The 18,875-nt window shown below is 34.5% G+C and overlaps 1 protein-coding gene across 2 annotated transcripts in view; it reads right to left on the bottom strand.

Moving 5' to 3' along the window:
* The window catches only part of SA1 (stromal antigen), a 327,847-nt gene that overhangs the window by 28,010 nt on the left and 280,962 nt on the right, over positions 1 to 18,875 (bottom strand). For both annotated transcript variants that reach the window (XM_090413330.1, XM_090413331.1), the window contains exon 21: positions 3,662 to 3,870. In XM_090413330.1, coding sequence (XP_090269456.1) covers positions 3,662 to 3,870 — 209 coding nt within the window. The remainder of the gene's footprint in view (positions 1 to 3,661; positions 3,871 to 18,875) is intronic.

Raw genomic sequence — 18,875 nt, 5'->3', positions numbered from 1 at the left:
TGGCATAAACACAACACATCACATAATAGCACCAAATTTGCCCATGTTTAGAATACTGCTCATGTGTTTAGAGTGGTGCACCTAACATTTCCCTCAAAATCCTTGATGCCATCCAGAGGTGAACAATTAGTCTCATAAATGATTCCTTTCTTACAGATTCATTCCACTCTCTATTTCACAGGTGCAGCATTTCAGCAGCACTGTGTCTATTCTACAGGTAGTTCTATGGTCACTGCTCCAGTGAATTAGCAATCATCATTCCTCCACTTTCTGTTGCACCTGTTAATACAAGCTGCACAACACCCTTTTACTGTGCAAATGCATAAACACCGAACCTGCTTCTATTCATCCTCTTTTATTCTGTCCACCTCTGTCCTCTGGAACAGCCTTCCTCAAGAAGTATTCCCAAACAGCTACAAACTGCAACTCTTCAAAAAACATCAACAAACGTCTCGGTCCTCATTTGCACTACAACACGGCACTGACGTGCTTATAGGTCCCTCAACCTCTCATGTATGGGGGAGGATCAATAAAAACTTGTATATACAAGCTAATAACTTCACATTAATTGCCTTAGTATCCAATAATGCAAAGGCACAAATCCTTTTGGGTGTGTATAATACTATGCATTATATGAAGGTCCACTATCCAAGACCAGTTTTGACCTTTGAGGTCTTAACAGCGGAAGCCAGATTCCAGAAAAGATACCAAAGTTGAAGTAATGCAGAAGTCATATTTCCCATAGACACTTGGATAAAGAATTAAAGAAGAATATAATTTCTTGGTACCTTTAATTTAATTTATAACCAAGTGAAAAACTTTCGACTAGCTCTAATCCAGAGTATTTCGATAATAATACTACTTGCATATGGGAAATATGACTTCTGCATTACTTTAGCCTTAGTATCTCTGTAATTTTTTTGTGTCATTAATTCTATGCTTAAATAATAAGAATAATGATAAAAATAACTGACCATCTTTGACCATGTCTACAGGACAGTGTACTCAAAATATTTGAATCTTTGCCTGATGTTCTATGTTCTCATTCAAATTATTTTATCTTGTATGTTATCTTTGTTCTTGACAATGCCTCAGTTACTGTTAGGCAAATATTTCAATAAAATTATTCAATTTTGATTTTTTATTTCTCTGTCATGAATAATCATTAAATTTCTTTATTATTCGTGTTTAGTGTTGAATATTATAGATATTTCTTCCTTTCCCTGCATAAATCATTTTGGAATTATTATTTAGCAGTAACTCACAAGGAAGTTAAGTTTTCTCATCTCAATAAACACCAAACATGTACACTATTTCTACAATTCCAACCTAAAGACTACTTCTAGTCTAATGATGTCTATAATCATTTCTGCTAAGTTTGACGGTGTTCAGTAAGTGGCTGTTTGCCTTAGTCTTCTAAAGAAAACAGGTAATAACACAGCTGGAATGACATCTGATTATGTTATATCATCATATTTTACCTAGTCTAGCTATAAATACTGTTATAACTTAAACAGCACATAAAGCTTTAATCTATCAGTAAATCATTTACAGCTTTCAGCACATACAAACCACATGTATAATGTGCATGTAGCAGAATTCAATGTTTGAAATGTTCCCCTTTTGCCTTCATGCATGGCCAAAGCCTGTGAGGCCACATATTGATGGCAGCACACACACACACATACATACAGAAATTCTACCCCTGCTAGCTCCAAATCCACCTTCAGACTGGTGATACTGGGGTGTCGTTTCTTGCAGGCTACTCTCTCTCTCAAGCTCTGATCACAATTTATAGTCCAATGGATTCAGAATGGGACTTCCAGAAGGCCAACCAAATGATGATATGTAGTCGGGCACATTTGCCACAACCTCTGTTATGTGGTCCTCACCTTCAGTGCAGGGGCTGAGTCCTGTTGGAAGGTCAACTGCCTACCATGAAACAAAGTACTGTTCAGGGGGCCATGGCGAAGGTTCCAGCAGTGTCTTGATACACTTTGGCAGAGGTTTGACCCCTTCCTCACAGAAATGCAACTTGGATACCTCCTGATACGTTATCAGTGGGAGCCAAGTATACCACAGAAAGTGATATCTCTCGTAATATCACTTTCTGTGTTCTCATAGAATTATGATGGAGGTGTGCCTTCATAGCCTTAATGTCTTCTGTATTGTTATAACAGTGAATAGTCCAATATACAAACATTCTACTGATTCTGAGTGTTTTTAGAGTGTTAAAAATAACAGGTGGCTGCATTACAACCTCGTGTAGTGCTATTACAGCTACACAGTTCTCATAATCTCTCCACTACATGTTTACTGGTACAACTAGACAACTCTCTCTCTCTCTCCACTGATAAACACATGAATATAGGCTGTACACATTGTGACTAATGGAATCAAGCTCATGCAATTCTGTGGATGGCAAGGGGAGTGTGCAGAAGTTGAACAGTATTTATGGCAAGACTTATGAACAGTTTAAGCAATATAGAATACACTTTGATCAGTTAAGACTCAAACCGTCACCCTGCTCTCATTCATTCAGGAGCCAAGTGGAAATCCACTAAAAAATAGTGCACTGAAGAAGGTGAAGATCACAAGTTAGAAGCTCCAGTTGGTTCTGCATAATCCTTGCAGGCTATGTGGATGTCTTTTCTCAGTTACCTTGTTTTAAGCTTTAAGAAATCCTAACTTGGCTTCATATAAACTTAATTAATGCTTTGAACAGAACAATTAATCCTATTTGCACAAACTTGCTATATAACAGCAATGGGGATGCATTAAGAGTTGAATAATCCAGAACTTCTGCTCTTAACTGGTAATTAGTTTACGGAATTAACAACGCATATAAAGTATATATATTAATTATATAAAGTATATTAATTAATTAATGAGAACTTCAGCCCAACTGCCAAGACAACCAAATTAGTCCACCAGAGGGCACCATTAGGACTTTAGGAACAATATTAGTTTCTTGCTTTCTTCCTCATTCGCTTTTGTTAGTGCCTGCGTGCACATACCATATCTTTATGTTCCTGAAGATGGCAACGTGACGTTGCCGAAATATAGAAGTTATTCATTAACGTTACCTTTAATTAATATACTTTATATGCGTTGTTAATTCCGTAAACTAATTACCAGTTATGTATGACCAACATATAAGCCTTGCTACTAGAATTCTGCTCTTAAGATCAAATGGACAACTTTATCAAGGCACTTTAGGCATCCAGAAATTAGGTGGTGGTATCATAACAGGTAATAAAACTGATCTACCACCACTACTCTCTAAAAGCGTTCACAAACATCTATGTCCATAATGTGATTTTAACCAAAAACCTATTACCTATTGGATGCATTACTAACTTGACCAACAGTATAATCATAAGTGAAAGCTTCAGTGATTATATTTTATTACCAATAATGTGAAAATGCTCCAGTAAGTATAGGACAAGTACCCTTTATTTCAGCTTCCAGTCTTGAATGTTATGGAATATTATGCAAATTACTGACAGTGAATTGTTGTTCATATATATTTGGATTTTCTGCAAATAAGGTAGCACAGAAGATTGAAGGACATTTAAAAAACAAAAAGAATAAAAAATACCTTAATTTTTCTCCCAATATTATATAAAATATGATATAAATCTTATTCAATGACACTTACACAACTTTTTTGTCAAGCTTCATTAATTTATTTGTAAATTCAGTCAATATTTCTAAAAATGCTATATTAGGAGGTGGCCCAAGTGGATCTACTGGATTTTCTAAAGGTGTAATAGAATATAAGATACCCTCTCTGTGTAGAGCTGCAACTGCTTCTCTATTTTTCACTTGATCCAAACCAAAAGAAAGAGCAAATCTCTTTGCTAATTCCTATTCAAACACAAAAATTTTTACGTCAAAACTAGTAAGTGCAAAATAACGCTAAATTTATAGATTACATTATGTTAAAACAAATATTAAATATTCATCTATATATTTAAATAAACAATGCTCAAATTATAAACTTCATAGATATCAGCATTTTCAGAAAAGGGAAAACAAAGTATATGAAACTTCAGTTATTTCCAGTATTTTGCCAAAGTCGAACTGGCATCATTGGGAAAACAATACAGTAGTAAATGTGCATGTTAAATCATGTAAGCATGAGTATGAAAGACTGAATGCATATATAACTGAATACTAGTGTATAGCCTCTTACCTTGGAAAAGGTCAATCTGACAGTAGCAAAATACTGGAAAGAATATTTTTTATTATTTTAAATTAAAAAATTATTAATTCTTTTATTTTATTACTTTTTTTATTTATAATATCATATTCACTGTCATAAGCTTCAAAATAATATTTATGTTTCATAGGTTTTAAAATTTGAATTACTACTTTTAATTTGCTTTTGGCACTGCAAGTTGCTATCAGAATGTAGGAGAATGGATAAGTATCTATGATATTAAGGGGATACATTTAAGGGTTTTTTTCTTTAAAAATTTTTTTTATCTGCAAATAGTTTATTAAGAAAAATAAAGTTCATATATTTTTGTTCACATCTAGTATAGTGTCCTTCCATCTCTTATTTGTGCACCATTTTTAGTGAAGAATGCAAAATAAATATAGAAATTGACAACAGAATAAGAACTGGAAGCAGAGCTAATCTCAGATGGCATGTTATAAAGTGATGCTATCTAAGTGATCATGCCATCTCAGATGGCATGGTCATTTAAACAGAATTAAAAAGGAAAGATTAGGAAAACAGGTGTTTGATATAAAGATAGTAGGTTTGATTTGATTTTTTTTTTTTTATGGAGCAAAGACATCAAAGGTCATACTGCACCAGAACTCAGGTCATTGCAGTACATATTCTAATCGGTTAGTAGGACAATCACAAACATCCATGCCCTTGGCAGGATTTGAACCCGCAACCTCTTGGCTGGAGAGTGGATATGCTAACCACATGGCCAACCAGGCTGGCAAAGATAGCAGAAAAAAAAGACCCAGAGGAAGACCAAGGAACTAATGGATTGGTGAAGTTAGATGCTTTAAAAGATCAAAACATAACATATGACAATATTGGAATCCCAGTAGAGACTATTTTGAGGAAAACTGCTGATATGAAATAAATAATTAACATAAGCTTTTCACATTGTATCATCATAGTGTCCTCTTCACCCCCCCCCCTGAGAGAAAACATCAGGAAGTTGATGTCAAAAATAAAAGTAAAATTTTATTTTCCAAAGAGAGTGGGTGAAGCGTCATTAACTTAAATAACTTTTTCTGAAGACTAGTGCACAGCCTGTCTCTATCCTTCAAGCTTTTTGGGATGGAGAGTATGATAAACCACTGCTGCAATCTTGATTGCCCTAAATCCTAGCACTGGTATTATTGTTTATAATAGTGTGAGTCCTACAGTCAATTTTCTTGAGATGAAGGTTAAAATCCAAGCTTCTGGGATGGAAACCCAACTTGCTTGTTGAGTTTCCATGGTTGAAGAAAGGATTAGAAAAAGTTCCCTTAGCCCGTGACTAGAATTGAACTTAAAATGATCTTTCTTTGGCCTACCCATTATGGATGCAAATGCCATTTTCACAGGATTACCTACGCAGGCACTTCGATGATTATGATAAGTTATTTCTTCCTATGTTGCACCCATACATGAGAGGTTGGTTAATTAACTATAGTACACTGGTATCTATTTTTTAGTATGGGTATGGTGCAATCGCTGGGGAAATGAACCAAGCAGCCTTCCAAGCAGTTGATCTGCTTGGAAGGCAGCTATGCTAACTACTATATGGCTTTGCTGCTTTAAGGAAAAACACATTCTGTATAGCATGTTTTATAAATTTAGCTAAACATGAAATAAAACGTGTTTAGCATTATTGGCTCAAACCACCCTACTACTCATTATTTATATCGCCGAGATACCTTGAAATAACATGATGTATTTTATCTACCATGGCCAGTTGGGTGGTCAATATGCTTAAAACTGAGCAGAATTACTCTGCTACAATAACAAGCATGAAGTTCACCTGAAATATCCAATCTAGATACCTTTTAAACACACCACATTCTTCTGCAAAATGTCAAAATCAATCTCAAATAACATGCAAATGTGTGTATGAGCGTATGTGCACGTGCATGCGTGCGAAAGAGAGAGAATATACAGCTATCATAAAATCTGGTATTTGCTTATTACTATAATGTATTGTTAATATACATCACAACATTTTAGCTCCACAGCAATATGCAGATTCGGCAGTCTCATATTATCTAGATGGCAGTATATGAGTTGAAGAAAACCAATAAATTAATGACAGACTAAACTTATACTCAGCAGAAATGCTGTGACAAAATACTGGCCTCTCAGAACAGGATACATGAGTCATTTTCAGGAACACAGCTGCACATTCCAATAATTCAATACAATTAAATCTATGCAGAGAGCAAAAGAAATAAACTTTGCATCAGTGGCAAATGATAGTCATGCTGCACACCAAGATATAGAACATGCTTACAAAAATGAAGTTATAAAGAATGATGGCTGGTGGTTCTTTAAAGTAATTTGGCACGGACTCGCTACAAGCAAGTAACAATAATCATATTAAATACCCAAACAAATATTAACAATGGAATACATATATGCGTTATATTGCATCTTGATGGTTAGTGACATGATGCATGCTACTGAGGTCTGCATGCGTTAGATATTTTATGAGAGAGGACAAGACTTGAAGTCAGACAGCCCTGGTCCAAAGAATCCATGGAGCTTCAAAAATACATAAAGCATACCATTAAGATCCACATTCTTCCACTTCCTTGTTATCTAGACAACTTACAAAATTGGTAAACAGGTAAGCCCCCATGCAAGCAAGACAGACTCTTTTATAAGAAATATGTCACGCTTTGTTGAATTTAACAATAGAACCATCTGACCTGCTTGAAAATCTAGACATCAACCTGTTCACTAATGTATCCTGAGCAGAAACCAGAGTTACTTCGAGATTTATTTCCTCTCGATATTATGACATTTTTTAAGCACCATATTGACAACACCTTCATATTTCAGGACAAGTTTTATAAACAGAAAGAGGAATTGGCAATTGGCTCTCCATTGTCACCGTTGCTAGCTAACTTGTCATCAAAGGATTTGAAAAAGCTTTGGAGTCCCATGGAACATGATCTAAAGTGTGACTAAGGTAGGTTGACGATGTTTGAATCGCATGGCCCAGCTCTACTCCCCAACTACAAGAATCATCATTCACCTCAACAACATTGACTTCAAATAAAATTCACCATTGAATTAGCAACTAATAGATCTTTATTGTGTTTAGACATGCTCCTAGAAGTGTTCAAACAAAACAAACTTAGCTATTCAGTTTACAGCAAGTTAATGCACACTTGCATACAAAATCCCATCATCATCTGGCATAAAAAATTGGCATTATAAGAACCTTAAGAGGCAGAGCATACAAGAACCTCAGTAGTTGAAACAAAAACAAATCAAGAATCAGAATACCTCAGTCCCGTTCTACCAAAGAATGGCTACAACAGAACATTGGTTAAAATCTTAAAGCAATTTCCTAAGCAAACAAACAAAAACAAGAAAGCAAGATTACAAAGGAGCAATACTTCTTCCCTACATTTGGTCAGTTACAGACAAGATCAAAGATATTATGCTAACAAGGGAGAGAAGTTGCCTTCTTTCCACTAAACAATATTTAAAGTCTCCTTAGAGCAGGGGTCTAAAAATCTTTAGCAACCATTTTTTACTGCAGTCAAATTTTGCAATTTGCACATTAACTACTTAATGTACAGGTGGAGATGTTAGTAAAAAAAAAACTGGTACAAAAATCTGTTAAATGCTATTTTGATATTGTAAACACAAATAAACATATTTAAATCACAAATTTATTTATAAATTATATATAAAATCAAAAAATAGAAAAATAATATATTAAACACAATTCCTTTGGTTTTGTTTATCTTTGCACAGGATATCTAAATTTGGCTCATAACTTGAAAACGTTTAAAAGGACACATGACTCAGAACTGCCACATGTTAGTTTGATTCTCAGTGGATTTCATACGTAATTCATCTGAGAAAATATTTGCTTGATGCCCAACATTCTGTTATAATTTGATTTTGATATCTTTCTCTAGCTCCTTGCATATTTTTTGAATTTATTAGTCCATATGACTAAGCTTCTAATTCAATCAATACTATTTCCAAATTATCAATTCTTAAAAATTCAAAATAAAGTGATGTATACGTAACTTTAGTTCATCAAAGTCCTTTGGATTACTTATGAAATTAAATATAGTACCATCCATAGTCTAATTCCAATTTTATATTTTCAAATGGCTATTGACCATTGTCCATGAATTTGTTTATTGCGAAAAAATATTTAAACCATGATGTCCTTATTAAATAAAACAAGTTTGTTCACAAAACTTTTTCCATTCTTGATGCATATATAAGACAGTAAGATTTTTACCCTTCAGACGAAGATTCAAATCATTGAAATAATTCATTATATCAATTAATAGCCCAGGTTCCATTAACCAAACATGATTACCAAGTCGCAGAAAATTCATATTTTCTGCAATTCAATACAAGCACACAAATCGACAAAAAATTTTGCCTACGCTTAACCATCATACTTCTGAATGTAAAAACAGATCTATATTCTGAGTTCCATATCTTGCAATAAAAATTTGAATTGTTTATGTGTGAGAGCTGAACATGCTTTGATTAAACTTATAATTTTTATCATAATAGTCATAACTTTGTTTAATTGTTTTGCAGATGCTTTAGCATACAGCTTTCTTCATGAATTATACAATGAAATGATAAAACAAAACATTTTTCATTTATTCTTCAATATTTTTTAACATATTGTTGAATCTACTTGAACAGTATGAACTGATAAAAGCATTTCTTTAATTTTCTTAATTATATCGTATTGATTCTTAAATTCTTCAAAAAGTTCCTCAGAAAATTGCTATCCATAAAAGGCTTTCCATATTTTGTAATAAAGCCAGCTTTTGTTAGGCAGTGGCCCTGATTTATACATTTCTGCAAAGTTTCCTATTGTTGCTTATAATTCAATATACAATTGATACCTGAATAACACAGGCTTGAACTGTGTGGATCCACTTATATTCGAATTTTTTTCAATAAATATACTAGAAAAATTTTTTCAGATTTGCGACAATTTAAAAAAACTTGCAGATGAACTGAGTAGACTAGAAATTAAAAAAAAAAATTAAGTATATCATGAATGCATAAAATATATACAACAAATCTATTATAAACAGCTAAAATTTATCAAAACGTACATAAGCAAACACTAACAGACTGCACATGGCACCATTCGCAGTCGAGATGTAAACATAAAGATGTGGTATTAAATCATAACTATAATAAATTTAGTTTAATCCTTTATCCAAGTGTGAGCAAACAAAGTTTATGCCTGAAAGTATCTTCAGGACTGGGGTGAAGTGGTACAACACCAGGCAATTCCTTGCAAAGGTGGAGCAAGCTACCAACACTCCTATCTCAGTATCTCCCATAATGCAAAACACATCTCCTTGCAGATATGTATAATGTCATGCATTAAGGGAAGGGCCACTACCTAGACTAGTTTCGACCTTTATTGAGGTCTCTTCAGTGGGAGCCAGGCCCAAGTAGAGATACGAGGCAGAAGCATTAGCAAGGTCATCTCTACCTATAGGAGTTGCCAAACTTATGCTCACACTTGGATAAAGGATTAAACTAAATTTATTATAGTCTAACCAAGTGAAAAATAAACCTTCAACATCTTTCTCTAAATCCAGAGTAATTTAATAAAAAAGGTGGCACACTGTTTGGCAACTCTTATAGGTAGAGATGACCTTGCTAATGCTTCTGCCTCGTATCTCCACTTGGGCCTGGCTCCCACTGAAGAGACCTCAATAAAGGTCGAAACTAGTCTGGATAGTAGTGGCCCTTCTCTTAATGCATAACATTATACATATCCTCAAGGAGATGTGTTTTGCATTATGGGAGATACTGAGATAGGAGTGATGTTAGCTTGCTCCACTTTTGCAACGAGTTACCCGGTGTTGTACCACCTTACCCCAGTCCTGAAGATACTTTCAGGCACAAACTTTGTTTGCTTACACTTGGATAAAGGATTAAACTAAACTTATTATAGTCTAACCAAGTGAAAAATAAACTTTCAACTTCTAAATCATAACTACAAAAATTAACTGTTATTAATTAGTTAAATTTATTTAATTAATCAGCATTAGTGAAGTAACTGATAGAAAAAAAAGCTACTGTACTGTAATGTAAAACTTAAAAAATAATACGGTACACAAGTTTATTTTGGTAAAAAAAATTTAGTTTGTATGTACCTGTATTACTGAGGATTTTGATTTAATAAAATTGCATAGTTCAGTACATAACTTAATTTGCATAAAAAATATCACTTTCTTGTACACAATACAAAAAAAGTTTTACAAAATAACACACAAAAAAAGTTTTTTTTATTTCTTTGTAAAAAAGTCACCGATTTTCTTTTGCTTCTTGGAAGCTAAACTTTTTTCGAATGCTTCTTATCAGAGCTGCATTAGCAATAAAATTTTGGGGAATGGCGTATCATTCTGCTTAGTCCATTCTATACACATATTAAAACTGTCAACTGCCTCTTCATGTTTTACTTTTTTTTCCCTTCTAGTTCTTTATTGTCATCATCTGTCTTCTTATTCATTCTGTGGAGTCATATTATAATTTCAGCATCTGATTTGATTTCGAATTCACTTTCGGTTCTACCTGTAATCCATTCCGTAGCATCTGTTTATGAAATTTCAACATCTGGATTTATATTTTTAACCAAATTATGCACGTTTTGAATTTCCTCTTTTTGTGTATCACCGTGGTTATCTCTTGGTAAATTCTAGAAGGCCACAGTTTTTTCCATGATGCTTGAATTGCTTCAGGTTCTACGGCTTCCCAAGCAAACGTGAACACACAATAAATCAAAATAAGCCTACACTATAACCGTACAATCGACAGTATGAAAAAAATACTGTACTGTAATAATAATAAAATAAATAATAATAGTTAAAATAACAACTATTAAATAAAAATAATAGTAGACAAAATAATACGTAATAAAAAAAACTTTTTTCCCCTTTCAAACCGTGGTTTGGATTAGAGAGATACCACTGTATATTGCTGCTTCTTCGTTATCAATGGATGAAGCGTTATACCTGTAAATAAATATGAATTTCTTTTTCATGTTATCTTTTCATTTCTGATGTCTAGTGTTAGTAATACGTAAAACATCTAGTGTTTTGCATCATATGATGTAGGTACTGACAGACAGGCGACGTAAACTTACGGTATCAATAAATACAGTACAGTAATGTAAATGTATTTACACTTCCTTATGATTCTCTTTAATAACATTTTCTTTTCTCTAGCTTACTTTATGAAATGACTAGCTTACTTTATGAAAAGAGCCTGTGTAGCTCAGTGGATGTGGCGTTTGCACACCATCGCGCTAGGCCGCACGAAGGAAGTCTTGGTTTCGAGTCTAGTCGGCGACTAGAGGAAATTTTTCTAAGCCTTTTTTCGACCGGTTCCCGAGTTAGTCGATCTCTGGCACGGGCAAGCAGGTTTTTCCTCCCGGAAACTCGGGTTTTTCGTCCTGTAAACTCAACAAAATCGACCGTAGAACCCACATTATTTCAGACATTAAAATATATTGTGTTAGGGTTAGAGACCACGAGATGGCGGCACATTTGAGCCGTCTCTCTTCACTGCGTACCGCTTAATTAGTGATAGCCTTGGGCCATCTGTCTCTGATTGGGTACCAGTGGAGATTGAACTGCCCACTCAGTCTCCAAAAGTTAGATAGGGCTAAATGGCCTCGCCTACTCCCGTATATACGGGAATAAAAAGGCGTTAGCTGATTTTTTTTTTTTTTTTTTAGCTTACTTTATTGTAAGAATACAGTATATAATACATATAACATACAAAATATGTGTCAACTGACTGTTTATGTTATTGGTAAGGCTTCCAGTCAACAGTAGGCAATTAGTAGTTAAGTTTTTGAGTAGTCAAAAGTTATATGTGGATTTTCGAACAACGCAGGAGTGGGGGGGGGAGTCGGCACCCCTAACCCCCACACTGTTCAAGGATCAACTATACATTGTTTGCCATCAATATACACGTATGATGATCTTTCTCATCAGCATCAAATTCCTGGTATGTACCCATACAGGGTGTACAGGATAATTATGATAGTACTACATGAAAAAGTTACACTATTATTAACTTCTTCCGATCAACAATTTTTCTCCAAATTAATCTGTTACCTCAAGACTCAGACATAATCAGATCTTATATTTGTTTTTGAAGGCAATTTTTACTGTATCGATTTATCTACATCTTGGTCTTCCTATGGGTTTTTTCCCTGCCAACCTGGCAAAGAACAGGTTGTTTTGCTAATCTTTCCTCTACCATTCTATTTAATTGAGCGTTCCATCAGAGATTAGTGCTACTAACACATTCCTGAATAGCAATGGCAAGTTCTTTCCTTATATCCTCATTTTTAATGTGGTACTGAAACTGATACCATCTGTTCACTCCATTTATCTTTCTCCAAGTACTTGATCAAATGTTTTTTTTTATTGCTAACCCAGCTCTCAGATCCAAAAGTTAAATATGACTTGAATGCTGTCCTGTATATAACTAGTTTAGTGTTTTGACTAATTTCTCTCTTATTCCATATAAATTTATCCAGTTGACTCCTTACCACACCAACCATGCTAATTCTGTTGTCTATTTCCAAATTTAAATTAACATCTTTACTTAAAAGAGTGCCTAAATAGCTGAAATGTTTTACTTGTTTTATAGGTTCAGTATTCAGGATACAGTTAATGTTTTCAATGTTTCTGCCTATTATCATTGTCTTTTTTTTTTTTTTTTTTTATTGTTGATTTGCATACCAACCAAGATGTAGATAAATTGATACAGTAAAAAGTGCCTTCAAAAACAAATATAAGATCTGATTATGTCAGAGTCTTGACAGGTAACAGATTAATTTGGAGGAAAATTGTTGATCGGAAGAAGTTAGTAATAGTGTAACTTTTTCATGTAGTGCTATCATAATTATCCTGTACACCCTGTATGGGTACATATCAGGAATTTGATGATGATGAGAAAGATCATCATGCATGTATATTGACGGCAAACAATGTATAGTTGATCCTTGAACAGTGTGTGTGTGTGGGGGGGGGGTTAGTGGGTGCTGACCCCCTTCATTGTTCGAAAATCCACGTATAACTTTTGACTACTCAAAATCTTAACTGATTTAACATCAGACCATCATCCTGTACCTCCATTTCTAACTGCTCACTTACAGCTTAAATGAAGGCTATGTATTGTTTGAAATCATGTCACATTTACATAATATAATTGTAGTGTTTGAAGAGCTTTCCTCTTGGCACCTTGTCATATGTCTTTTCCAGATCAATAAAACTTAAACACAAATCCTTGTTATATTCCCAAGATTTAATCACCTATTTGTTTCAATGTGAAAATCTGATCCTCAAACTATTTGGCATGAATCCAGCTTGTTTTCTTCACCAAGCTTCTCTTCCACAATTTTCCTTGGCCGTTTCTCAAGTATAAATCTTACCAGGAACACTCAGTAAGGAAATACCTATGTAATTCTTACATTTAGTTTTATTTCCCTTTTTATAGATGGGTACTATGAGAGCTCTGTTCCAATCATCTGCAATTCGACACTTTGACTTGTCCTTATGAATTATGCAATGCAGACACTGGAAACTTTTATACCTCCATATTTGATTATTTCTGGTCGAATTTCCTCTATTACAGCTGCATTTCCACATTTCCGATTTATGAACTTTTTCTACTTCAAGTATGGGTATATATTCCTGACTGCATTCCTGTTTTTTTTTTTTTTTTTTTAATCACCATGCTAGCACTACTTGTTACATTTAGCAGTCCTTCAAAGAAATTACTCCAAACATCTAGAATATCTTTATCTTCAGTTTTCTTGTCATCTTTATCATCTCTGATTCCTTGTACAGAACTTTTTTCCCTCTATTTCTAAGCTTTTTCAATAGCTTTCAGAATCTTTTGTCACTTTCCTGATATTTTTACCAAAGTCCTCTCATGAGTTTTGTTTAGCGTGTTTTACACAGTGCTTCACTTATATTTTTCTCTGTATTCTCTAAGAGCACAAGTTCACTTACTTGACAGGAACTTTCCATATGCTTTCTTCTTTTCCTTAACTATCTTTTAAATTTCCTAAGTCCACCATGGAGTTCACATTTTTCTATCCTTACAGACAACCTCAGCACATGCTTCTGTGGTTGAATCAATCAATGTTTTCTTCAAGGTTTGCAAATCTCTCTTGTTTTCAAACTCTCATTTCTTCTTCAATGATGCTTGTATTTGAGTCTACAGTTTACCTTTGAAAGCTAATGAACTTTGACTAGTTTTAAAAAACTTTCTTACACGCTTTCTTTTCAATATGAAATTCAATATGATCCTGCTCAAAACTAAACAGCAATCACTTCCTATTTCAAATACTCTATATACACTTTTGTCCTGAACCAGTGGGAAAACATTGCTAACAAGTATAACATAGTCAATGAGACTTTTCTTATTCCTTGCATCTTCTCTCCATGTAAATTTGTGCTGATCTTTCTTCTAGTCTAAATTTCCTCATTGATCTCAATTTCGTAAGTTCGACTTGCTACCCTTCCCATGTATAAACAACACACAAACGTATCAAAATTTTCACAATCATTACCTTCCTTCCTACACAACCTGAAAATTCCTACATTTCTTTTTCTTTGGTTCCAACATTGCTAAAAATAAATGTTAATTAAATAATGTTATTTATTATTATTATCATCACCATCATAGTCAAATTTCTGACATGTACCCTCAATGGGTGTACAGGATATTATGATAGTAATACATGAAAAACTTACATCATTACTAACTTCTATCTACAATTTTTCTCCAAATCAATCTGTTACCTGTCAAGACGAAACCGGAAAGAAGAAATTAAGATTTTGGAAAGCTTTGAGATGTGGATTTGGAGAAAGATGGAAAAAAATCAAATGGACAGATAAAATAACTAATGAAGAGGTCTTAAAAAGAGTAGAAGAAGAAAGAAGTCTGTTAAGAAGGATAAAAAGAAGAAAGGGGAAACTGGATCAGACATATTCTGAGAGGGAATGGAATCATCAGATGCCATCGAAGGAAAAATAGACATGAAAAGACCCAGAGGAAGAGTAAGGAAAACAATGCTAGATGACATGCTGAGTGGAGATAGGTACATAATCTTGAAAGAGAAGGCTCAGAACAGAAGAGAGTGGAGGGAAAGTTTTTGCTGCTAAGAGAACCTGCTCAATTGCAGAACTCAAGAAGAAGAAGATATTTCTGTCTTCTAAGGCACTTTTTACTGTACCAATCTACCTATATCTTGGTCTTCCTTTGGGTCTTTATCCTGCAAACCTGGCAGAGAACACTTGTTTTGCTAAACTTTCCTCTCCCATTTCTGTTTAAATGACCATATCACCTGAGATTAACTCTGCTACTCTTGTGTAGAGGCTTAAGTGCTGTGAGGACATTATGTTGGAGGTTTAATGGATTTTTTACAACACTCAAAAAGAATTAAATTAGAATTTAATACTTCCTATATTTCGTCCTAGTCACTAGGACATCTACGGGGATTACAAAAACAATTAATGTAACATGCACACAAAAACTTACAATACTAAGCCCAACCACGTGGGTGACACTAAAGTCCTATCTAGGTGGAGCGCCCTCTAAGGGCGGTAGTAGGTGGCCTGGAATGTAAGGTGGAACCTCTGGTGATGAGTGTTTCCCAAATCTTCGGAAGCTTAATGCAACCGTATTTATTTAGATTTGGTTGGTTTCTGAGAGCTGCTGCTGCTGCTGCTTCTAAGAAAAGTCTCTCTTTCTTGAATTTGCTGTGGTGGAGCATGGTGGTTTTCTTCCATGATACTCTGTGGGTGGTGTCCAACACATGGTCAGCCAAGCCTGAATGGCCATAATTGTGTTTAACGATGTACGACTTGTGTTCCTCCAGGCGGATGGATGCTGATCTGCCTGTCTGTCCAAAGTATGCAAGCTTACAGGAACAGGGTACTTTGTAAACTCCAGGCAGAGAGAGAGGAGGGAGCTGATCTTTTGTAGACCGGATAAGGGTAACAAGTTTGCGGTAGGGCTTATATGCTGTGTGTAGGTTATACTTTTTTAGTATCTTGGCTATTTTTTCCGAAGTGCCATAACCATTAAATTCTAATTTAATTCTTTTTGAGTGTTGTAAAAAATCCATTAAACCTCCAACATAATAATTAACTCTGCTAACACATTCCTGGATGCTAACAATGTCAAGTTCTTTGCCAATATCTTCATTTTTAATATGATACTGCCATTGATGCCACATGTTCATGCCCCTAATCTTTCTCAGGACCCTCACAATTGTAGTCTCTAGTCTTTGGTCAAGTGTTTTACTTCTGACCCAGCTCTCAGATCCATAAGTTAAAATTGGTTTGAACACTGTCTTGTATACAGCTAATTTAGGGCTTTGGCTGATCTCTCTCTCTCTCTTATTCCATATAAATTTATTCAATTGACTTCCTACCATACCAGGTTTGTTGATTCTGTTGTCTATTTCCATATTTAATTTACCATCTTCAGTAAAAATCGTGCCTAAGTAGCTGAAATGTTTTACTTGTTCCACAGGTTCTCCATTCACAACACAGTTGACATTTTCAATGATTCTGCCTTTTTTTCATTGTCTTTGTCTTGTTATTGGTGACCTTCATACCATATCTATTACGACAGTTATTCAATTTAGTCAGGGAATCTTGCGGACTTGTAACAGATTTATTAAAAGTATAGCATCATCTGCATAAAGCAAAGATTAACATCTCCAATTCTGATATCAGGTTTAATACCACTTTCCTTCATAATGTGATCCATATAGATAATGAATAACTGAGGGGATAATGTACATCCTTGTCTGACACCAGATTTAACATCAAACCATCTTCCTTTACTTCCTTCAATTCTAACCTCACATAAAGACTAAGTATTGCTTGATATAATGTCCCATTGACATCATACAACTGTAGCATTTTGAATAGCTTCTCTCTTGGCACCTTATCATATGCCTTTTCCAAATCGACAAAACTTAAATACAGATCTTTGCTATATTCCCATGCTTTCTCAACTATTTGTCGTAAAGTGAAGATCTGATCCTGACATAACCTCTATTTGGCCTGAATCCAGCTTGTTCTTCATCAAGCTTCCCTTTCACAATCCTTCTCGATCCGTTTCTCAAGCATACTTGCATAAATCTTAAAAGGAACACTAAGTAGGGAATTACCTCTGTAATTCTCACATTTAGTTTTATATATGGATACTATGAGAGCTCTACTCCAATCATCTGGAATTCCTCCAGCTCTTCTGAACTATGCAGTGCAGCCACTGTAAGACTTTTATACCTCCATACTTGAGCATTTCTGGTTGAATATCATCTTCTCCTGCCGCCTTTCCACATTTGGCTTTTTCTACTTCAAGTATGAATATGTATTCTGATTGCATGCCTGCTGAGTGTTTTTTTTTACCACCCTGCTGTCGCTGCTTGTTTCATTTAGCAATTTTTTGAAGTAATTACTCCATACATCAAGGATATCTTTTTCCCCAGTTTTCATGTCACTTCTATCATCTTTAATTCCTTTTACAGCACTCTTTCCTATATTTCTGAGCTTTTTTTTTTTTTATTTTTTTATTTTTTTAACAGACTCCAGTATATTTTACCACCTTCTTGATATTTATTTTCTATGTTCTTACCAAAGTCTTCCCATGACTTTTGTTTAGCTAGTTTTACATAGTGTTTAGCTTTCTTACATTTGTCTCTGTATTCTCTAAGAGCACAAGCTGACTTATTTGCCAGGAACTTTTGATATGCTTTCTTCTTTTCCTTCATTGCCTCTTTAACTTCATGGAGTTCTGATTTTTTTATCCTTGCAGACAACTCACCACATGCTTCTTGGCTGAATCAATCAATGTTTTCTTCAGGATTTGCAAGTGAATCTCCAAGGTTTGGTTCCTGTTCTCAAACTCTTTCATTTTTTCTTGAATAATGTTTGTGTATTTCAGTCTACAGTTCACATTTGAGAGCTGCTCAACTTTTATTTGCTTTAAAACTTTCTTACATGTTCTTCTTTTCAGTACGAAATTCAATTTTATCCTGCTCAAGACTAAATGGTGATCACTTCCAATTTCAAATCCTTTGTACACTCTAGTGTCTTTCACCAGTGAGAATACATCACTATCAACAATAACATAGTCAAAGATCATGGCCAAATTATATGAAGAATTCAACTTCATTTTGTAGCCTTTGAAAAACACCATGAGCCCTCAAAGAAAGGAGACATCCCAATCTACTTTAAAGGAAAAATATTTGACAGTTGTATACTTCCGTTCATGACATATGGAAGTGAAATTATGTGTGAACTTTAACTGAAAAATTAACTGACAAGTTGAATACTATCCAGAGTAAAATGGAAGATCACTGCTTGGTATTGCTATTCAAGATAGAAAGCACGATAGTTGAGTGAAAACTCAGACTAGAGTGACAGGCATTGTAACAGCCATTAAAATATCCAAATGGCAATGGGCAGGTCATACCACAAGAATTAATGCTCAAAAAAGGAAAAAGTCCAAATGTATTGCAGAGATGGAAATACAGCTATAGGAAGACCAAAAGATGGTAGGAGTATAAGATTAAACAGATGGACCTTAGTGGCATAGAAAA

This window comes from Typopeltis vanoorti, chromosome 24, assembly GCF_054136105.1.
Source record: "Typopeltis vanoorti isolate ZY-2024b chromosome 24, IOZ_Tvanoo_1.0, whole genome shotgun sequence".
In the NCBI taxonomy this organism is placed as follows: Eukaryota; Metazoa; Arthropoda; class Arachnida; order Uropygi; family Thelyphonidae; genus Typopeltis; species Typopeltis vanoorti.
This window is presented reverse-complemented; position numbering and strand designations above follow the sequence as displayed.